Source organism: Bos indicus x Bos taurus, chromosome 1 (assembly GCF_003369695.1).
Source record: "Bos indicus x Bos taurus breed Angus x Brahman F1 hybrid chromosome 1, Bos_hybrid_MaternalHap_v2.0, whole genome shotgun sequence".
Taxonomy (NCBI): Eukaryota; Metazoa; Chordata; class Mammalia; order Artiodactyla; family Bovidae; genus Bos; species Bos indicus x Bos taurus.
This window is the reverse complement of record NC_040076.1, coordinates 127,920,070-127,943,476: the sequence shown is the minus strand read 5'-3', so window position 1 is coordinate 127,943,476 and position 23,407 is coordinate 127,920,070. Positions and strand designations below refer to the sequence as shown.

The 23,407-nt window shown below is 46.6% G+C and overlaps 1 protein-coding gene across 2 annotated transcripts in view; it reads left to right on the top strand.

Annotated features, from left to right (window-relative positions):
* CLSTN2 (calsyntenin 2) overlaps nucleotides 1–23,407 on the top strand; it is a 725,154-nt gene that overhangs the window by 591,610 nt on the left and 110,137 nt on the right. For both annotated transcript variants that reach the window (XM_027544855.1, XM_027544864.1), the window contains exons 6-7: nucleotides 10,401–10,586; nucleotides 23,146–23,394. In XM_027544855.1, the coding sequence (XP_027400656.1) occupies nucleotides 10,401–10,586; nucleotides 23,146–23,394 (435 nt within the window). The remainder of the gene's footprint in view (nucleotides 1–10,400; nucleotides 10,587–23,145; nucleotides 23,395–23,407) is intronic.

Below are 23,407 nucleotides of genomic sequence, written 5' to 3'. Positions count from 1 at the left end.
ATGAGTCAATAATTCTCAGTGGGGAAGGCCAGGCAGGAGTTGGGTAGAGGTAGGGCGCATCACCAAAACGAGACCCAGACAACCTCCTTTACAAAGTCACATGCGATTTGGGACCTGGAGGAAGAGAAGGACCAGCCACCGGGGTGTCAGGGACTGAGCACCAGGCAAAGGGCTGCTTTGAGTTGTACCTCCTGATCTGAACTGTGGGTATTTTTTCTCTTCCCTCCTTCTTTTTTTGTAGTTAATTAAGATCTCTCTTTTTAGTGAGAATTAAAAGGTAATAAAATGCTCTTGTGAAGATAAGTATAGTAAATGGAAAGGGGTCAGTAATGATGGAAGGGAGAGGACTCCTTATATTTGTAATTGAGTTCAGAGAGTTTGTGTTTTCTTTCTTTTGAAAGTGTGCCTGCGTGTAATTGTTTTTAATTGGGGAAGGGAAAATCGCATAATTTAATGCTTAAAAAGTGATGTATGTCTTATGTATTGGGCCCAGGCTAAGTAGTTTGCATGTATCATCTGATATAAACCCTTTCAAAAGCTCTGAAATAGGTGATAATATCACCAGTGTTTGCATGAGTAAACTTAGGCAGGAAAGGAGCTGACTGGCCCCCCAGCACATGGTACCAATAGGTAGACCTAGGACTTACACCTAGTCTGACCCCAAAGCCTAGGCTCCTCTCTCTGGGATAGTTAATTAATATTCCCATTCTACAGGTGAAGAAACTGAGGCTCAGAAACATGAAGGGACATGCCCAAGGTTATTCAGCTGGAAAGGCAGCTATTGGGGTCAAAATGATTTTCAAGACAGTGACAGGAGAGTGTTACACCAAGCATGGGGCCCTTCTGTACATGAAGCTGGTCTTGGAGCCAGGACTGGATGCCTGGCTCTGACTCCTTCCAGCTCTGACTGGAAGTCTCAGTCTCTGACTGAGTTTCTGACTCAGTCTCTGTCTCCTTCCAGCTAAATGTCCCATCTGCTGCTTATAGACCCACAACAGCAGTAGAGAAAATGTTAAAAGGAAATGAACTCAGAAAAGCCAGGATTCCTTTTAGAGGTTGAGTCTTGGAGTCCTATAGGCCTGGCACAAGTCCTGGCCTTACCACGTATATGATCTAACCTTATCTCCACACCAGTTCCATGAGCTATAGTTGTAATATCTCCGCATTTTACAGACAAGGAGTGTCTTGCGCAAGGTGCAGTAGCTGGCAGGCAGAGGAGGCAGGCATCTGATTCCTCCTCCTCCCTCATGTCTCTACTTCGTTGTCTAAGCATCACCATGGCTCTAACCAAAGTCAGACTGGGATTCTGAGGACTCCACTCCAGGAGCCCTGGGGGAGAGGAGACATGAGGAGGGTCTCAGAAGCTGGCTCTTGTCACTCTTTTACCAAAAAGCTCACTTCCTGGCCCAGCACTCAAGTCCTTGCCAATCTGGCCCCAAAGTTGCTTTCTGGCCCATCTCACACCAGGTCTCCTAGATGCCCACTCCTGGCCTTACATTTGTCTACACTTGCTGAGTCCCACCAGGCCACTGAGTGGGGAGCACCATTCATATCATTTTCCATCTAAGTAGCACTGCTTATTGTTGTACCAAGGCCATGGTGGTGACACCCTCCAATTCTCTCTGCCCACCGTGTGCCCCACATCCTGCAGTGCTGTGTTAACCGTGCCTTCTGCCTGCATCCTGATGCTTGGACAACCAGGGCCTGGCTGAGCCTGGAGAGACTGCCCCCTCAATCAGCGAATTCCTAGAGAGAACAAACAACTTACCCTTTTGCTTTTCAGGCACTGACCAACCAACCCAGAACCTACATCCCACCCACCTCTTTTATCAGGGGCTCACACTCCAGCCAACATTTACCTGCACTAATCACCCTAGGGCCAGGTACCAGACAGCTAGGGATAGCTCCATGCCCCAGAGCCCACTGAAATTATACAAACTAGGTGATTTTAAGGCTGCTTACCTTGCCTGACCTCTTCCTTCCGTGCAAACCATAGCACAGGCTCTTGCCCATGGTTTTTTCCTCTCCCTCTACCTCTTAACTATCCCTGGTGATTCTCCATGCATCCCCAGTGGTGGGGGACCCCCTCTATTGGAGACTTGTGAGTATAACAAACTCTCTTTTCAATGGCAATTATATCCTGATCTGTTGGCCTTATCACACTTAAATAATAATACAACCTATGCTAAAACGAAGTCCAGGTCACTTCCTCCAGGAAGCCTCCTTTGTTCACTCTAGTCAGTATAACTTACCTCTTCTTTGTTCTCTGGGGTCTGCTTTTTGTCCCTCTGTCTGCCTTAAAGCTGGCTGTGTGCCTGTCACTGCCCTTACCTGACTGTCAGTGCCTCTGAGTCAGGGCTCATGAGTTACACTTTTCTGTCACTCATGCCTGGGGCTCTGCCTGGCCCATAGTAGGTGCTCAGTAAATGCATAGCATCAGAATAATGATAAGAATGATACAAGACTGCTGACAGGAGTAGTAGCAGTAGCTGTCTGTTCCTGGTGCTTTGCATTTGTTATTGTTGTTTTGTTGCTAAGTCATGTCAGACTCTGCAACTCTATGGACTGTAGCCCGCCAGGCTCCTCTGTCCATGGGATTTCCCAGGCAAGAATACTGGAGTTGGTTGCCATGCCCTCCTCCAGGGGATCTTCCTGACCCAGGGATAGAATCTGAATCTCCTGCTGGGCTGGCAAATTCTTTACCACTGAGCCACCAGGGAAGCCCTGTGCTTTGCAAACCTTTTCTCCAATTCCCAAAGCAACTCTTCAAGGTAGATTTATGTAATCATAAATTTTAATTCATTTTCAGATGTGAAAATGAAGCTCAGAGAGGTTCAGTGATTTACCCAGGGCCACACAGCCAAAAAGTAGCAAAGTCATGATTCAGACCTGAGTCTGTCCAACTGCAGAATTAACACTCTTGAATTTGGCTGAATTGAACTGAAGTTAATTTCCCTATTGTGTGACCCTGTCAGTGGTGACCCTCTGTGTGGCTTGATTATGAGGTGGCAATCGGAGATATTTTAGTGTTCTGGACACCAGACCTAATCTAGCTGCTAAGTGACATTTCCAAAGCACAGTCTGCATTCTTCATACCCTCACTAAACACCCATTTATAGCTCTTCACTGGTCCTAAGATGAAACCCAAACCTCTTAGCCAGCATTTATCATCTGACCTCCACTTACCTCTCCAGCCCATCTCTACCTCCTCACTCACCCCCAGCTCAGGTGCACTGGATGCCAGTGAAGATAAAGATGCTCCCTGTTGAGCATGTCCACCTCCCGAGCTTCTCCCAGTAGGAAAGGAAGTCCCTGGGTACCAAATCAAAGTCACCCATCCCTGGAAGAAAGACTTGAAAGATGCCAGGTGGTTGACACCTACAGAGTCTAGTTAGAATATCAGCTAACTGAACAGTCCCTGATCAGGACAACCCCTTTCCTATCCCTCCCCCTCCCCAGCATCCCCACATCGAGCCATTTATTTTGTATGAATGCAGCAATTTCCTGGACAACCTGATGCTTCTTCCTCTGCTAGGAGCTGAGACTAGGAAGAGCTGGAGGCCCTTGAACATGCGCAGTTAAGGGAAAAAAAGCATCAGACACACCTGTGTCTTTCCCTTCCCTCCTTCGGTGTCACTTCTGAGTATAGAGTTGGAACGATTTACCGAGTGTCTTGAATTACAAGAGCCCATAAAGCCTGTGCTTTCCAGAAGTCTCAGCTTAGCTTTTTTCCACCTCCAGGCATCTAATAAGAGAGTTCTAAGTAGTTAATCTTTTCCTAATGAGAAAATATATGTTCCCCAAATTCAGCAGGAGTTATAATACATTCATCCCATTTCTAAATCTTTAATCCCCTGAGAGGGAATTTAATTCCTGAAGGCATTCCAGGGTAACCTTTCCAAGAATGTTTATGATGCCATTGAGCCCGAGTATTAAAACAATAGGTGGTCTACTTCTTTTCTCTTTATTTAAGAAAAAAAATGAACAACAGTTCATTAACTAGTCTCTAGATCTTTCATGAATTGGAATTATTTTCTTTCCAAAAAGATTTCGTTTCCAAGTGGGATAGTTCAGAGAAGTTTAGGAAGCTTGTGAACCAAAGTGGGATGTTTCTATCATGAGGTATCATGGGGAAGGTCGCTCTGTTGGGCCCTCAGCCTTCAATGCATACATCAAGCCTATGAGGAGGTATAAGTATCTCAGATCTACAGGTGAGGCCACAGAGGCCCAAAGATAACTGCTTCGCAAAGGTCATATGACCCGAATTTGGGTGAGATGAGATTCAAACCCAGATTTCTTCAAGTCTACAGTATCAAAGCAGCCCCTCGACCCCTACAACTGCCCCCAAGGTCAAGCATTGATGAAACTGACAATATTCCTTGATCCTTTACCATCATCAGAAATTATCATTAAAAAAAATTTATCAGTGTAAATTGAATATTCAAAGATGAATCTGTAAAAATTGCCATTCTCAGTCCCAGCAAATCCTCGGAATCATAGAGGAGTTATTGTAAAAGAACTAGACAGCCTTGAGCAAGTCACACCAACTCTCAGCCACAGTTTTGCCATGTGCACTATTAAGATAGTAACACCCACTCACTGGGTCGCTGGGAGGATTAAATGAAAGAACCGATGTCAAAGCACCTAGCATCTTGTAGATGCTATTAATTGTATGTCCTCTTATTTCCTGCAATAAATGTTATTGAATACATGATCAATTAACATTAATACCATATCTGATGAATGTGTCCATTGTGTTTGAGGCTGAAATGATTCAGCATTTAATCTCCCCAGATCCTGGTGGTAGGTGCTACTTTTATTCAGGCTCAAGGTGGGTAAGTGGTTTACTCGGAGTCCACGCAGGAAGTGAGAAGGCTGGAATCTGAATCCAGGCACCCTGAATTTGGAGGTCATACTTTTAGACATCTTGCCATTCTACCCTCCAGAAAATGAGAATGAATAGATATTTCATGTGGCAAACACTGAGTTTGATGACTTGCCTTTTGCTCTCTTAAACCCCCGCCCTTTCTTGAAAAATGAAAGATGTTTGTGTGAGCTTCCCACTACGTCAAGGATGCTACACTCAGAAAGCTTCATTGATTTCTTTTACGATATGGTTGCAGTTTGTCTGCTCTCCATAAACCCTCAAAAACACGCCTCATGAGATCACAAAAGCTACTGGCAGGTGTGATGTTCTTCAAGATCTTTTCTCCCTGATTTCTCCTTGGAAAGGGCCTTGCCCCCTTAACCAAAGGCAGCAAAAGGACTGAAAACTTTGCTAGGACTCTGTCTCCACTATTTTAGTTCAGTTCAGTCACTCACTTGTGTCCGACTTTTTGTGACCCCATGGACTGCAGCACGCCAGGCTTCCCTTCACCAACTTCAGAAGCTTGCTCAAACTAATGTCCATCGAGTCAGTGATACCATTCAACCATCTCATCCTCTGCCATCCCCTTCTCCTCCTGCCTTCAATCTTTCTCAGCATCAGGGTCTTTTCCAATGAGTCAGGTCTTTGCATCAGGTGGCCAAAGTATTGGAGTTTCAGCTTCAGCATCAGTCCTTCCAATGAATATTCAGGACTGATTTCTTTAAGATTGACTGGTTTGATCCCCTTGCTGTCCAAGGGACTTTCAAGAGTCTTCTCCGACACCGTAGTTCAAAAGCATCAATTCTTTGGCACTCAGCTTTCCTTATGGTCCAACTCTCACATCCATACATGACTACTGGAAAAACCACAGCTTTGACTAGATAGACCTTTGTTGGCAAAGCAATGTCTCTGCTTTTTAATATGCTGTCTAGGTTTGTCATAGCTTTTCTTCCAAGGAGCAAGCGTTTTTTAATTTCATGGCTGCAGTCACCGTCTGCAATGATTTTGGAACCCAAGGAAATAAAGTCTGTCACTATTTCCATGGTTTCCCCATCTATTTGTCATGACATAATGGGACCAGCAGAGAAGGCAATGGCACCCCACTCCAGTACTTTTGCCTAGAAACTCCCATGGACGGAGGAGCCTGGTAGGCTGCAGTCCATGGGGTCGCTAGAGTCGGACACGACTGAGCAACTTCACTTTCACTTTTCACTTTCATGCATTGGAGAAGGAAATGGCAACCCACTCCAGTGTTCTTGCCTGGAGAATCCCAGGGATGGGGGGCCTGGTGGGCTGCCATCTATGGGGTCACACAGAGTCGGACACGACTGAAGTGACACAGCAGCAGCAGCAATGGGACCGGATTTGTTGAGCTTTAAGCCAACTTTTTCACTCTCTTCTTTCACTTTCATCAAGAGGTTCTTTAATTCCTCTTCTCTTTCTGCCATAAGGGTGGTGTCATCTGCATATCTGAGGTTATTGATATTTCTCCCAGCAATCTTGATTCCAATTTGTGCTTCATCCAGCCTGACATTTCACATGATGTACTCTGCATATAAGTTAAATAAGCAGGGTGACAATATACAGCCTTGTTATTTATTTGCTCTGGTACTTACACTCCTAAAAAGACTTGAGCTGGAATTTCTCATCAAAGATAACCACTAACATATCTGGATGAGAAAGAGATGCCCACGGCCCCCACAGAACACCAATACCAGGGATGTCTTGGGCTTCCAGAAGTAGATATTATGAGGAATCTCTCACCCACTAGCAGGAGAGACTCAAGAACTGGTGATATAGGGCCATACCATGGGCACCCTCCACAGAACCATTTCTCTGATCTTTTTAAATTGCATCTCTAAAGAGAAGGATGATACAGAGAGACAGGAGTGAGGAAGGGAAGGAGAGCAGCCTCTTCCTTGATACCATGTCTTGTTACTGGGGAAATATTCTTCCATATCATTTCTGGACCAAGTGCCTTTGAGAACAAAGAGAAGCAAACATGTGATGGCTTCTGTTGGAATGGTTGTTTCTGTAGGACGAGAGTAGGGGCAGACAGGGAAAGTACCAGATAAGCTACAAATAGGCTATGGGTTCTGTCTGTGGCTCAAGAAAGGCTGCCAGGGCTGAAGTCAAGGTTAGGTTTCTGGGGCCCCCCAGATCCACCTGGAAAATATTTCCTGGGCTTACAGTTTGGTGTGGAGGGATCAAAAGTAAACTCACAATTCCTGCCTTTAAAGAGTTCCTAGTTACAAGAAGGGGAAGGCACACAAATGGGTCATTCCAATGACATCCTACAGGATCCATTCATGCTTTCTCCCACTGTCTAGTGAGTATCTGCCCTGTGCAGGGCATCGTGCAGGGATTCAGAGTTACCATCAGCTTGGACTCTACTGTTGAGAATGCTGTGAGGGCACAGAGGAAGGTTTCTATCCAGACTGGAGATATTCTGAAAGTTATGTGGTAGAGGTAACAGACAGACAGGAACAGGAAAGGAGCTCCATGCAGAAGAAATCGCATGACTGAACGCACAATGGTATGCGATATTTTGAACCTAGGTTGAGACGAGCCTGGTCATGTGTGGACTGCTGCTTACAGCACGGTGACTTTCAGATATATCAGACAAAAAGCCCTCCTGTCTGCCAGTGATTTGTCCTTTAGATTGACCTGGGGCCACATGGGCTATAGCAACTCCATGGTCTTATCCTCCAGGAGGTAATGGGCCATTCCAGACACAGCTCCTGGGGGCTCTGAGAGAAGACATATAATTGGGTAGATTCTCTTTTACCTATAGTCATTGTCATCTAAACATCCTTTCAATGGGAAGAAAATCCAAAAAGGAGTGAATATATGTATATGTATGGCTCATTCACTTTGCTGTACAGTGGAAACATTGTTAAGCAAGTATACGCCAATAAAATTTCATTTAAAAACAAACAAAAATCATCCCATAGCAAGTTCCTGGTGAGAAACCTCACAACGTGGTGTTAAATCTTTGCTCATGACTCCAAAAAATACATTAAAGGTGGTTGGTTATCATGGGGGTTCAGAGCTAAACCCAGATTGCCGGGTTATGTGGAATGTGCAGGGGGTGTGAGCATCTCCTTTCCTCTCTGGGGAAGGAATAACAAGGATTGGAGCCCTACTGCATGCCAGGCCCACATGGTTGCCCCACTTCACTGATAAGGTGCCTGAGGCTTGGAGACCTTCAATAACCTGCCCAAGAACTTCCTGACCTGATGGAGTCAAGCCAAGATCGTTGCTGCCTTTACTTCAAACAAGTTTCTCTGAGGCTCCCCATGGGCTTTCATCCTTGACATTCAGGCGTCAGCTCAGGCAGGAACTCTCTCCATCTGAAGAAGTTCCTCTCTAGAGGTCACCACTTTTCCTTTCATAGCACTTACCCTCCGCGATAGGACAGCATGGCGTATCCATTGCTTGTCTCTCTCTCAGCTCCACAAGGCAGGGACCCTTTCAGATTCCTTCATTGCTGTATCTGTGATGCTCAAAGCAAAGCTGGGGGCATAAGAAGCTCAAACATACGTTTGCTCACTGAACAAAGCCCTCTGTCCCTAAGCTCAGCCCTTTCACTCTGCTGGTTTCCTCAAGATGGCAGCCAATGGCCAATGGGTATTTTCAGGAAGCCCCTTGGTGGCTGATGAATGATCCTAAATGCAAGACTTTCTGAGTTTCCCAAGGGTGAGGCAGGCAATCCATAGATTTTCATTTTTACCTCGGCATAAAGACACCATCCAGGGACTTCCCTGGTCAGTGGTTAAGACTTTGCCTCCCAATGAATGGGGTACAGGTTCAACCCTGGTCCGGGAGCTAAAATCCCACATGCCTCCAGACAAAAAACCAAAACATAAAATAGAAGCAATATTGTAACAAATTCAACAAAGACTTTTTCAAAATGGTTCATATAAAAAACTTTTTAAAAATGTTTCACATAAAAAAACTTTTTAAAAAAGAGATACCACCTAGCAATGTGACAAATGTTTGAGAGTCATATAAAATAGTATCCACAACTCATGTTCCTTGATGATTCAGACTTCTACCCACAGGTCTGGCTCAGGCCTACGCAGACTTCTCAGGCAGGCATCATTGTCAGCAAGTGCTGTTGCCAGTCACCGTGAGCATGGCCTTGCCTAGACTCTGACTCTCCACTCTTGTTGTTTCAATCAGTTCTTGTGTACACTCACTCTCAGTGTTTATTTTTGTTGATTGCTCTTTTTTTGTGTAGTGTCATTTTGATTGTGATTTTGTTCCTCTCCCACACTTTGATGTCTCCAAGTTATTTTTCCACTAAAATGCAGGGATAAGACCATCAGCCCTACTTAAGTCACAGTCCTGAAAGGGAAGGAATCATTGTGCCTAACCCCATGGCCTCATGGAGTCCTGAATTATCTTGGCCTCTTTTTTTGTTTGTTTGTTTGCTTGTGGCAAGGTGTATGCATTCCTGAAAATCAACTTGCTGGGGAAAATGGGACGAGGGACTCAACAATCAAAAACATCATCAGTTCAGTTAAATTCAGTTCAGTCACTCAGTCGTGTCTGACTCAGTGATGCATAAAAAGAGACAAAGGGACTTCCCTGGTGGTCCAGTGGTTGGGAGCGCACCTGCCAAGGCAGGGGACATGAGTTCAATCCCTGGTCCTAGAAGATCCCACATCCCCCAGGGCAATAAGCCAGTGCACCACTATTAAACCAGAGTTCTAGAGCCTGTGCTCTGCAACAAGAGAAGCCACTGCTGTGAGAGGCCTGCATATGGCAACTAGATGGTAGACACCACCCCTTCACCACAACTAGGGAAAGCCCATGCACAGGAAGAAAGGCCCAGCATAGTCAAAGATAATAATGAAATAAATTAAAAGCCAACCTTATTTGAAAAAAAAAGACACACACACAAAAACAACACCAGCACAGTTTTACACAGGTTAAATGATTAAGAAATATATAAGTACTACAGTACATACGGTACCTTGCCTTGAAGAGACCTGAGGTTTGCTTGTGGTGGTGGATATAGGAAGGGTTGAAGCTGATGCATTATTGTGAAGAGCGTTTTCTGAATGACATAGAAAGCTGTAACTGCATTGCAGGCAGGTGTGGCTCATTACACATGGCGAGTGGAGTAGCTGGTAGATGTTTTGAGGTCTGTATGTGGGCCTGTTTTGTGCCTTCCTATGTGGCTTAGCTCAGCCAGGTGTGGATTTCTGAATTCATCTAGTGTTTCTTGGGGACAAAATCTTGCATAAGTAAATGTGAAATCCCCGTTATCCTCGAATCATTTCCTAATATATCGATTGTGGTGGTTTAGTCGCTAAGTCTGCCTGACTCTTGCGAACCCATGGACTATAGCCTGCTAGGCCTATCCTTTGTCCATGGGATTCTCCACGCAAGAAGACCGAAGTAGGTTGCCATTTCCTTCTCCAAAGGTACCAATTGTGTTGGAACAAATGTACATTTTCAAAGCACATGTTACAGCAGAACTGTCTGCACCTGACTGACGGTCACTCTTTCCTTGTTTACTCAGACTGGACCAAGAGGATTGAGTACCAGCCTGGCTCAGGGAGCGTGCCCCTGTTCCCCAGCATCCACCTGGAGACGTGCGATGGGGCCGTGTCCTCCATCCAGATCACCACGGAGCTGCAGACCAACTACATTGGGAAGGGCTGTGACCGGGAGACCTACTCTGAGAAGTCCCTTCAGAAATTATGTGGTAGGCTTCCCTGTTTGGGTTATTTTTTAATTCATTGTTTTAAACAATATATACAAAGCGTATCTTACTATATTATGAAAGAATCAGCCGCTCCCCACTGCACTGGCACATGTGACCCCTGGATGAATATTAAGTTTACTTATTATGGTTAAATCAGCAATGCCCAACCTTTTGGCACTAGGGACCGGTTTCATGGAAGACAGTTTTTTTAAGTTTTTAATTTTGTATTGCTGCTGCTGTCGCTTCAGTCATGTCTGACTCTGTCCAACCCCATAGACAACAGCCTACCAGGCTCCCTCATCCCTGGGATTCTCCAGGCAAGAACACTGGAGTGGGTTGCCATTTCCTTCTCCAGTGCATGAAAGTGAAAAGTGAAAGTGAAGTCGCTCAGTCATGTTCGACTCTTAGTGACCTCATGGACTGCAGCCTACCAGGCTCCTCCGTCCATGGGATTTTCCAGGCAAGACTACTGGAGTGGGGTGCCATTGCCTTCTCCACTTTTGTATTGGGGCATAGCCAATTAACAGGCTTTCCAGGTGGTGCTAGTGGTAAAGAACCCACCTGCCAATGCAGGATACCTAAGAGATGGGGGTTTGGTCTTTGGGTCAGAAAGATCCCCTGGAGGAGGGTGTGGCAAGTCACTCCAGTATTCTTGCCTGGAAAATCCCATGGACAGAAGCCTGGTGGGCTGTGGTCCACAGGGTTGCAAAGATTCAGACACGACTAAAGCAACTACACACAGCTGATTAACAAGCAATGTTTGATAGTTTCCGGTGAACAGCAAAGGGACTCAACCATACACATACACACATCCCTTCTCCTCCAAACTCCCCGCCCATTCTGGCTGCCACGTAACATTGAGCAGAGTTCCTGTGCTATACAGTAGGCCTTCTTGGTTATCCATTGTAAATACAGCAGTGTGTACATATGCATCCCAAACTCTCTAACTATCCCTTTTCCCCTTTCTTCCCCCCTGGCAACCATAAGTTTGTTCTCTAAGGCTGTGAACCTCTTCCTGTTTTGTCAGTAACTTCATTTGTATCATGCCTTTTTAGATTCATGGAAGACAGTTTTTCCACGGACCAGAGGTGGGGTTGGTTTCAGGAGGATTCAAGCGCATTACATTAACTGTGCACTTTATTCTATTATTATTACATCAGCCCCACCCCCGATCATCAGGCACTAGACCCCAGAGGTTGGGGACCCCTGGGTTAAAGGGTTGGAAAGCTCAGCTTTCAGCACCAACCACACCTGATCAGACCCCACCATGTACCAACTCTAAGGCTGTGGGCAAGTGCTGCGACAAAGCCTCTATTCTTCATCAATAACATAGGGACATTATGTTCCTGTGTACACACACAGGCACACACATGTAGACACAGCACCAGGAGTGGAAGAGCACCTAGCTGGGACCTGAAGGAACACGGTTCCCTTGTACTGTGTTGATTTCAGAGAAGTGCCTTCCCAGGGGCCAGTGTGAAGGGTGGTGCCAGCCTCTCAGGGAGAGGTGGGTCTCCTCCTCCGGAACCAGCTATGGCACACGAGGGCTTACTGCAAATGAAAGTGCTTGACCTTTGTTCCAAAATTATGAAGAATTTTAAGGCAGAAACAGCAAAGCATGAAACCAAGCTGGGGGCCCCATGTGACTGTTCAGGTCACATGCTGATGAAGCCGGGCCTGGATGGCCACGCTGGAGAAGAGCTAGGCTGGGAGGAAAGATGGGGAATGTGAAGGATCCAAGTGTAGGGGACAGAGGGCCGGCTGTCAGTGTGCTGAGACATGGTGCCCCAAGAAGGAAGCAGGCCGGAACTGGGAGCCAGGGTGATGCAGGTTCTACCCGAGGAAGCTTAGCTTTATTGAGCACCTGCTGTGTGCACCTCACGCGTGTGTGTGTTAGTCATCCAGTCTTGTCCGACTCTTTGCGACCCTATGGACTATAGCCCACCAGGCTCCTCTGTCCATGTGATTCTCCAGGTAAGAAATCTGGGGTGGGTTGCCATTCCCTTCTCCAGTGTGCTTCACATGCCCTACCCTAATTCACACTGAGGAGGGTCTCATTCATCCAGTTTTAAACATGGACAATTAGACGCCCAGAGAGGAAAAATTATGTTTAAGGTCACACAGGGAGTGACAGAGGCAGGCTTTGAAAGTAGGTCTATGGGAGGGAAGGGCTCTTTGGCTCTGGATCTGTGACGCTGGGCCAGGCCTCTGGAGCTGGAATGTAAATCTCTCAAGTCAAGTGCAGAATAAGACACAGTACGGTGGGAACGGTCCCATGTGCTTGGTAAACCAGACCGTGGGTGTGTTGATGGCCCTCTTTCCTCCCCACCATGTATATTTCATTTCTTTCTTGTTCTCTCAGAGACTATTCAGGCCCTCACACAGCCTCTCCAGCCGGACTGTGGGCAGCTCAGAAAGAGCTTAGTCTTAAGACGGAGCCTGTACTTGGGGGTAACTCCATCACCCACGGAAGATGTAACTTCCTGAACACAGCCTGCACCCCTCCACTGGGGGCCCGTCCACTGCTGTCTTTGCAAAAGTTTTCCTCCCTCACCACTGACACACACATGCACACACACTTATGTGCACACACACACAAGGTGCACACAAGGTACACACAGGCACACAAAGTGCACACATGCACACAAGGTACACACATGCACAGAAGGACACACACATTCACACACAGATGCACACGGGCACACAAAGTAGGCACAGGCACACACACATGCACACTTAGGTGCACAGTGCACACAAGTACACACACGCGCACACAGAGGTACACACATCCACAACACACAGGTACACACATCACACAATGAAAACACAGGTACATACACAGGCACACACTCACAGCTTCATGCACGCAGCTCTTGCCCAAGGACCAAGTGACAATTTGAGAACTGGATGTGCAGTATGCCCTGCTTGGGTAGCACAGTGCCCCATTTATCATGTTGCCAGGCTGGAAGGAGGGCCCATGGGAAGGCAGGTTTTTCTAGAATGATGCAGGAGATTGGGGAAAACAGCACAGCCTAAGTATTCCAAACAGCTCTTGTAAAAATGCCCATCAGCAGCCCGCAGTACTGAGAAAGCTGCCTCCGGTGCTCTTTACTCCACGCACAGAGAAGCCGTCTCCGCCAACATCTCATTTCGAATGAATATCCCATCTTGCTCCCTGTGCACCTGAATTATAAGTCAGCTCAACCCCACGCCACCGCAGGTTACAGTCATTTCCTCAACTCCTCCAGGTTAGGAGATGATGGAGTCAACTTGTTAAAGATCAGATGAGCCCAAGGGCACACACAGGTGATTTGATTCTGAATGTTGCTGGGGGGAGAACAGGAGATGGAGAGAAGGAGAGGATTTTTCAAGGGAAGAAACTTTAGAGCAAAATTGCATCTGGTTGTTAATATAGCTCACTCCTCTGGGCTGCCAGCCTCACCTGGCAGGAAGGCAGGTTCAATCAGACAGGAAAGCACTTTACCCTGAGATGCAAGCTTATCTAGTACTGGGAGCGACCTTTGTCAAGCTCAGCTGGAAAGAATCTGCCTGCCATGTGGGAGACCTGGGTTCGATCCCTGGATTGGGAAGATCCCCTGGCGAAGGGATAGGCTACCCACTCCAGTATTCTGGCCTGGAGAGTTCCATGGACTGTATAGTCCTCACTTACACTTCCTGGTGTGCACTTCTGGGAACCCCGAGTAAGCCTGTTGGGGGGGGGGGCATTCCTGCCTCCAGATCAGGAATCTGCCTCTTGAATCTACAGAGGAGAAAAGACAGAAGCAAATGAGTGAGACACATGCCCATCCATGTTAGGTCTGCTTCCTTGGGCCCCACGCTCTCTCCAGACTGTGAGGGAAAGGTAGACCAGATCTCTTCTAAAGCGGAGCCTGGGTTGTGATTCCTGACTTAAGTGGGGCTCCTTAGGTTCTGAAGACAAGCTTCTTTGCATTTTCCCTGGCTTGTCAACAAGCTGCTGGCAGGGTTTCCCAGCCAGAGGGCTACCGTGACACTTTAAGCCCCAGTGTTCATTCTACATATCTTCATTGACACTTTAAGCCCCAGTTTCATTCTACATATCTTCATTGACTTTGGATAGTAACAGGGAGACCAATTAGGATGTTATGGCCATAGTCTAAGCAAGAGATAATGATTTCTGAACTGGGGGAGTTGCAGTAGGGATGAACCTAAGACAGGTTTAGGAGGCAAAATCGGTAAGGGTCAACCATTGATTGAGAACTGGATGTGCAGTATGCCCTGCTTGGGTAGCACAGTGCCCCATTTATCATGTTGCCAGGCTCAAAGGAGGGCCCGTGGGAAGGCAGGTTTTTCTAGAATAGTGCAGGAGATTGGGGAAAACAGCACAACCTAAGTATTCCAAACAGCTCTTGTAAAAATGCCCTTTACAAGCAGTGAAAAACAAGGAATCTTAGAAGATTCTAATGTGAGCATCTAACTGGATGAGAGTGCCACCAACCAGAACTAGAAATTCCAGGCAAGGGTGGATTTAGGGGACAGTGATGATAAATATCTGTGAAACAGCCAGGTGTGGGTGCCCAACTCTAGAATGACTCCCCACCCTCCCGAGCTCCCGAGGACCTGCCACCATCCCACTGGTCCATTGTTAGAGCCCATTTCTTCCCAGTGTGCTGCCTCTTCTGGGCCAGAGTATTCCATTTGTCACCATCCCCAGCTCATTCCCATCCCTATGCCTTTGTTCATGATTTTTTTTTCCTGCTAGAACCTCTCTCTCCTTTACCATTCCAAACCCTTTCCTTAAGTCAATATTTGCCTGCCATCTCTGCTATCAGAAGCAGTGCTGGAGGGCTCCCGGGTGCTTTTAAATTCTGACATTGCTTCTGTGACACTGTCCTTGTGCAGTAGCCCAGGCAAGGCTGTCTCCCACTCTGAGAGAGGTCTGATCAGTGCCCACCTGCTTCCTCTTTCTGCAGCATCATTCACAAGGAGCAGTGATGGCATCCCTGAATAAGGAGCCATCAGACAGCAGCCAGGCAGAGCCACTGTCAGGAAGTACCTGGCAGGTGCAAAAGCACCAGAAAAAAGCCTCTTTGTTTCCAAGGGAGCACCAGACATAAGCCATATTGCTGCCTGAGGTTTGCGCGCTGAGACTTTGTAAAACATGATACAAGCTCCTGCGCCTGTGTCCCTTTCCACTTGCAGGAACAAATTTAGCCTAACACGGTCCCCCAGTGACCTTCCTGTATGTGAAGCCAGGCCTCGTGGGGAAGCTGGACAAGCTGCTTATAACTTCCTCTGGATTCAGAAAGTCAAGATAAGAACTCTGCCATCTCAGTCCCAGGTTTTCCCAAGGTGAAGTGTCATACAACTGCCTTGAGAATGAAATGTACAATGAGGCCCCAGTGAGGCTTCCTGACCAAATTCAATTTGACGTTAGCCCAAGCCTAAGAAAAGGCCTGCTTCCATGGCCCTGAGTCACTGCATATTACAATAAGCAGCAAAGCAGTTTGTGACACACACGTCTCTTGGAGCCCTGAGGCCAGGACTGCTCCTTCCTGAAACCACAGGCTCCTGGCATCTGTCCAGCATCTCCCCATATGACACTCGGGGTCAGCTGCTCTGGTGTGCAGTCAAGAGCTCTGAGGACATGTCCTGTTGAAGGAAAGGCTGCAGTGTGAGAGCCTGCTGTTAAATCAAGAAATGGATCCATCAGACCAGCTCATATCATCAGACAGTGAGCTGTTCTCAGAATTCATACACTTGTGAGCACAGGAGATTTTCATAGAGAATCTATTCATTCATTCATTAATTTTTTTAAAGGAAAGTTCAGCTTTCTTGCTTATTTAATTTACTTACTTATTTTGACTGCACTGTATCTTTTTTGCTGCATAGGCTTTCTATAGTTGTGACAAATAGGGGCTACTGTTTAGTTGCAGTTCATGGGCGTCTCATTTGTGGTGGCTTCTCTTGTTGCAGAGCACAGGCTCTAGAGTATGCGGGCTTCAGTGGTTGTAGCACACGGGCTTAGTTGACCCGCAGCAGTGTGATCTTCCCAGACCTGGGATCAAACCCATGTGCCCTACACTGACAGGCAGATTCTTAACTACTAGACCACCAGGGAAGTCCTCATTTGCTTATTTTTAATTCAGCAAATATTTGTTCAGTGTCCAAATGCTTTCATTCGTGAGGTTATCTAGAAGTTAATAAGACCACTTAATAGTTCAAGGTGAAGACAGTCATGTAAAAAACTTAGTCCATCTGATGGTAGGATCAATAGGCTGTGAGCTTTGGAAAGGACATCAAGAAGTCCTCCACCTCCATGCAGAAGGTATGCAGATAGAAAAGTGGTTATGGTAGCCACTGATGTCAGTCATTTATGCACATTATCAGTCAGGACAGGGCAAGTTAGGCTGTGGTAACAAATGATGCCAAAGTCTATAGGCTTAAAGTCTATAGGCTTAAAATAACAAAGTTAATTTCCATTCCTATCACATGTCCTTCTTGGGTTGACTGTCGCTCTGTTCCATGTTGGTTTCCCACCACGATCCAGGCTAACAGAATAGTCTCTATCTAGAATATTGTTGATCTCATGGCAGATGGAAAAAATATATGTGGTGAACCTTGGACTGGCTCATAAATTTTCTGCCCTAAAGTGACACATGTCATTTGCATTCACATTTTCTTGGTCAGAGCAAGTGACACACACACAGCCAAGTGTGATCAGTGGGTCATTGAAGCATGTTAAGAACAGAAGAATGCTTTCTACCATCATGCAGTTCATGCAGTTCAAGTATGGCCTTTGTCAAGAGGGCCTCCCTGGCTTCCCCCAAGACTCTCTGCTGCTGCTGCTAAGTCACTTCAGTCGTGTCTGACTCTGTGCGACCCCATAGATGGCAGCCCACCAGGCTCCCCCGTCCCTGGGATTCTCCAGGCAAGAACACTGGAGTGGGTTGCCATTTCCTTCTCCAATGCATGAAAGCGAAAAGTGAAAGTGAAGTTGCTCAGTCGTGTCTGACCCTCAGCAACCCCATGGACTGCAGCCTTCCAGGCTCTTCCATCCATGGGATTTTCCAGGCAAGAGTACTGAAGTGGGTTTCTACCAATGAACTATTCCACCCACCAAAAATAAAAGACTTTCCATTGGGTCTCTAGAGGTAGGGCCCATTGCTGCATGGTTCATTGCTGTATTCCCACCACAGTGCCTGGCATAACTAAGACATAATATAAGCATGTAATGAAATAATATGGAGTTGATGCTGCTAATCATGGAAGGTGCTACAAAATGAGGCCTGTGTCCTCGATTACAATGGTTCCTCTTCCCTGAGATCCTCCACTTCTCCCATCCCTTTCTGCATCCCATTGTGGACCATAAGGAGGCATGACTAAGGCTCCACGTCTGTCACCATGGCCGCAGGCCCACTTGAAATGCTGAGGGCACTCTGCCTTCACCAAGGCCATCCAGAACAGCACACAAACCCTACAGTTAAGAGGTCCAGGGACTTCCCTGGTGGTCCAGTGGCTAAGACTCCCTGCTCCCATTGCAGGGGTTCTTGCTTCGATTCCTGGTCAGGGAACTAGATCCCATGTGCCACAACTAAAGACCCCATGTGCCAGAACTAAGACCCAGTACAGCCAAATAAATAAGTAAATATTAAAAAAGAAAAGACCCAGATGGTGACCCCTGCCCCCAGGCCCCTTGTGGGCTCTCACTCCACTGTGTGTCCTGAAATCTGCCTAACTCACCCGTCTTTATCTACTTGCTGGCTCGGCAAGGCTTCTCCACCTTGATAGGGTTCAGAGACCTCAAAGCAGACTTCATTTCTGGTTACAAGCCCCTTACACTCAGGCCACAGTTTCTGTGCACCAGACTAGTATGAGCTCTCAGTAGCCCAGTGGGTCCCAGGGACTTTTGCATCTTAAATACACCCTGACATGCAGACAATGCCACACTATCTTTGCAAGTTATGCATCCTGTTTACCCACTGCTTTCCATGGGATACCTTGGGGAGAGGAGAGAGAACTTTAGGAAAAAGGAAATCCCTCTCATTTTATTTAAGTGCACCAGAAAATGAAATTGTTGCTCAGTCACTAGGTCATGTCTGACTCTGCAGTCCCATGGACTATAGCCCACTAGACACTGTCCGTGGAGTCTCCAGGAAGGATATTGGAATGGGTTGCCATGTCCACCTCCAGGGGATCTTCCTGACACAGGGATCAAACCCAAGCCTCTTGCATTGGCAGGTGGATTCCTTACCACTGAGCCATCTGAGAAGCCCCTAGAAAAATGAAATATAATCAGTTAAGTCTGTGGAAGTCTGCACCATCTAGTGAAACACAGTGTCATGCTTTCCTGGAGGCAACATCTGTGGGCTGGGCAGAGTGACATGCTATTTCCCTCATCAAGGATGACATCGGTGGCCTTGCCAGGGCACATGCCGTTCTGTGGACAGCCACCTGTACAGGGAGATGGGTCCTGGGCTCTGGGCTGAGCTTGGCAGGACACTGTGCTGTATGGTAGAAAGAATATCACCAGGTGTCTGATAGCTGGGCCTGCCTCTAACTAGCTGTGTGGCTGTGTGATCCTGGTCAAGTCATTTCTCCTTTCTGGGCCTCAGTTTCCATGTCTGTAAATGTACAGGAGGTTGGGAGCGGATAATTCGGGGAAATGGAATTAACAGATGTACACTACCATATATAAAATAGATAACAGCAGGGTTTTACAGTATAGCAAAGGGAGCTATATTCACTATCTTGTAATAAACTAAAATGGAGAAGAATCGAAAAAAGTGTATCGATACATACATATATATGTGTAACCAAATCACTTTGCTATACACCTGAAACTAACATAATATTGTAAGTCACTATACTTCCATTTTGTTTTGAATGTGCAGGAGATGATAAGATCTTCCTCCAGGTTGATTGAGGTGGTGCGGTGGGGAGTGTGGGCTTTGGGGCTGGCAAGTTCTGATGACAAGTCCACTCACTCGCTGGCTGTGATCCTGGGCTTGCTGAGCCTCGGATTTCTTCCTGTAAACTGGAATCATAATAATATCCACCACTTAGATGAATAACTAAGAAAAAGCATTGACGTACTTAAGTCTAGACCCACTCAGTGCCCAATAAAATGTTCCAAGGGAAATGAGAATAAATGTCTGTTGAAAGTATAATTCAAAAGATACATGCACCCCTATACTCTTAACAGCACTATAGCCATTTGCGGGAACATGGATCGACCTAGAGACTGTCACACTAAGTAAAGTAAGTCAGACAGAGAAGGACAAATATCAGATGATATCACTTATTTGTGGAACCTAACACAAAGAAACTTATCTACAAAATAGAAACAGACTCCCAGACATAGAAAACAGACTCGCACTTGCCAAGGAGCAGAGGGTGTGGAGAAGGGACAGAGTGGGCGTCTGGGTTTAGCAGAAATAAACTACTACATATAGGATGGATAAGCAAGATCCTACTGTGTGGCGCAGGGAACTACATTCAATATCTTGTGATAAACCATGGAAAAGAATATAAAAAATAATATATACATATGGATAACTGAATCATTTTGCTGTACAGCAGAAACTAACATAACATTGTAAATCAATGTCAAAAAAAAATAATAAAGGTCTGTAACTATGAAAAGTAAAGTTCCTTAAATACACATACATAAAATGACATGTAACCAATTGTTCCTCCTAACCTTCTCTTTCTGTTTTCTCTCCATCATCCTCCACCTCATCCTTGCTCTAAACCTCCCTCCCTCTATCCAACCTTGCTTTGGGGAAAATTAGCAATCAGCTCTTTCAGTAACCTAAATGACTAGTGAATTCTGCAGGAACATTGGCTCCTTAACCAAAGTAAGGTCCTCGATCAAAAGGGAAGCTCAAGAAGTGGAGTTTTAAGCCATGTCAATGTCATCCTGGTTCCCTGGTGTGCAAGTCTCTGGCTCTGTGTGGTGGAAAAGCTGACCTTGGTAACGGCCAAACACACATCCCTGTATTGGGCCCTGCCAGATTGTGTTGGGGGCACTGGCTTGAGCTAGAAGTCAGGAGCCCTGCATGGTCAGCCTGCATCTCCCTGGCCACCTGAAATTTCAAGAACAACACACATTCACTGTGAGCCCTAGTCACCAGCTGTTATCCTGGACAAATCCTGGTGTCTGAACCAACTCACTTATGAGACAGAGAAGCTGTTACCAGGTGGCATTATTCTGGGAGATTCTAGGAAAATGAACTTATTCCAAAAACCACATATGTCCCACCCTCCAACTACCCCCAAATCTTTACCTACCACTACCTTGGTAGATTTCTTTCTTTCAAATACCTAGGGAGGTTCATAGCTCTGAAGGCTTTGCTAGTCATTAAAATGTTAGTGTGAACTAGCTTATCGGGTAAGTAAAATGGACATCAAGTAAGACTCTAGGAGTATGGATGAGAACAAGTAAAATTTCTTTTTTAATGTTTATTTACTTGGCTGGGTCTTAGTTGTGTCATGCGAGTTTAGTTGTGGCATGTGGGATCTAGTCCCCTGACCAGGGATTGAACCCTGGTCCCCTTGCATTGTGATCACCGAGTCTTAGCCTCTAAATATTGATGAGAGATGTGGGGTGTGGACTAGAGGCTGGGTGAATAAGCTCGGTGGGTTTTGGGTAGGGGCCAGAAGCATCTCACAGAGGTATTTTACAGAAGAAAAGGCAGTTATAAACATTAATGGAGCACCTACTATGTGTCAGGCATGCGACCATGCAAAATCCCTAAGAAACATGCTTGTTAATAATGCAGTCAACGCTGCCCACATTTCCCCTTGATAAGCATAGCTACAGGGTGATTGTGAATTAAGAGACCAGAATCTCCACCCCCTACATCTCAGACACTGCAGTTCCCCGGAGGCCTTTCCCAGGGTGAGCTTCTCACCAGCTAAGCAGAGCAGCTGGCTCTAAGGATACAAATGTTTCACGCAGCCAACCTTCAATTGCAAACCAATAGGTATCTGTTCCAAGGCTACAGGGAAAAGTGGCTGGGTGAAACATTTTCAAAGTACATTAGTTTCTAATATTGCACCTTTCTGAGGAATTTTCAAGGGTCATTTCAACTCTAGGGGATGTTTGTGGTGGCAGTCCCCAGGTGAGATGAGTCTCTGATACACAGAATTCAGAAGTCCAGCGATCCCTGACAAATGGCACCACTGTCCATTAAACCCATTTATGACCACCTGGTTGGTACTGTGCCAGGAAGGAGCCCCACACACCTGGTCCCCTGCCCTTGGCATACCTTGGACTCCCTGGTTCTTGTTCCCTGGAATTAGGAAGCCCTCCACCTTCCTCATCCCCTGAGTAGCTGAGCTCTGCTCCTCTACAGAGCATAAGGATGCCAAGAGCACTGCTGGCACCACCTGAGCTTCAGTGAAAAGGCCAAGGCAGCCCAGTTACCCTCCTGGCTGTGCCATCCTACTTTCTGGGTCAGCTCCTCTGGCTCACTCAGCCCCTCCCTCCACAAAGCTGTTGGTGTAATTATTCTAAAACACAAATCTGCCTATGGCACTCCCACTGCCTCGGGTTATCCTTAGCCTAGAATCATAGTGGTAGCAAAAATCATAGCAACTCTAATAATAACGGCAGAGTTACAGCTAATGTAGAGTGAGCTCCATTCATGGTGCGCCAAGCACACTGTCCAAGCCAGGATGCAGTCTCTCATCCAGTCCCCACAACACCTGGGAGGGCTGGTGGCAGAGAAGGGGGTGGAGGATCAGAAAAGTGAAGTCTCTGCTCACAGTCACGAGGCTAGAAAGTCAGGCCACCACCAGGCGTCAGATTTAAGTTCTGCCAACTTCAGAACCCATGTTCTCAACCACTGTACCATTTGGCCTAAACAAATGATTGGAAAAAAGTATGATGAGTGCAGAGTGATTCACACTCCTCTTGGAATCAGGCTGTGTGTCCTCTATCACAACCCTGGTCTCACTGCATTCCAGATATCCATCAATTTGTGGGGACCGAGCTCTTCCAGGTCAGGACCTAGAACTTTCCCCATCACAGCCCTGGTCTCACTGCACCCCAGGGGTCCATCAATTTGTGGGGACCAAGCTCCTCCAGATCAAGGACTGCGCTGATTCACTTTTACTTTGCCAGCACCTAGGAGGGGTCTTGGCACCTGCTGGGTGCTCGATAAATGGCTGACAGGTTAATGCATGGATAAGTGCATGAATGAATCCATCGGTTGGAATCAAGCCCTGGCCTTCTCCAGGAACCTTGCCTGCTTTTCGAAGCCCCCAGGGTAATCTCGTTTCTCTAAATTCCTTCAGCACTTTTTTTCTTGTATAATGGTTAATTGCACTGTTTTCCCACATGCAATACTTTTGTCTGTAAGTTACCGATGCCTCCCCAAGCCGCCATGGGCAACTTGGGCAAGAATGACATTTAACCCTTCTTTCCCCAAGTCACCCAGCTCAGGACAGAGCTCTTAGCTCTGGGTGAGTACGCATATTAGTTCACTGTGGCCCTGAGAGCAGAAAACAGAACATGAGGACACCCGGCCTGGGAGGAATGACCCTTTGTTCTTTCTGTCCCCGCCCCCTGTAGGAGCTTCCTCTGGCATCATTGACCTCTTGCCATCCCCCAGTGCTGCCACCAACTGGACCATAGGACTGCTGGTGGATAGCAGTGAAATGATCTTCAAGTTCGATGGCAGGCAGGGTGCCAAGATCCCTGATGGAGTTGTGCCCAAGAACCTGACCGACCAGTTCACCATCACCATGTGGATGAAGCATGGCCCCAGCCCTGGCGTGAGAGCTGAGAAGGAAACCATCCTCTGCAACTCAGATAAAACCGGTGAGCCTTGCGT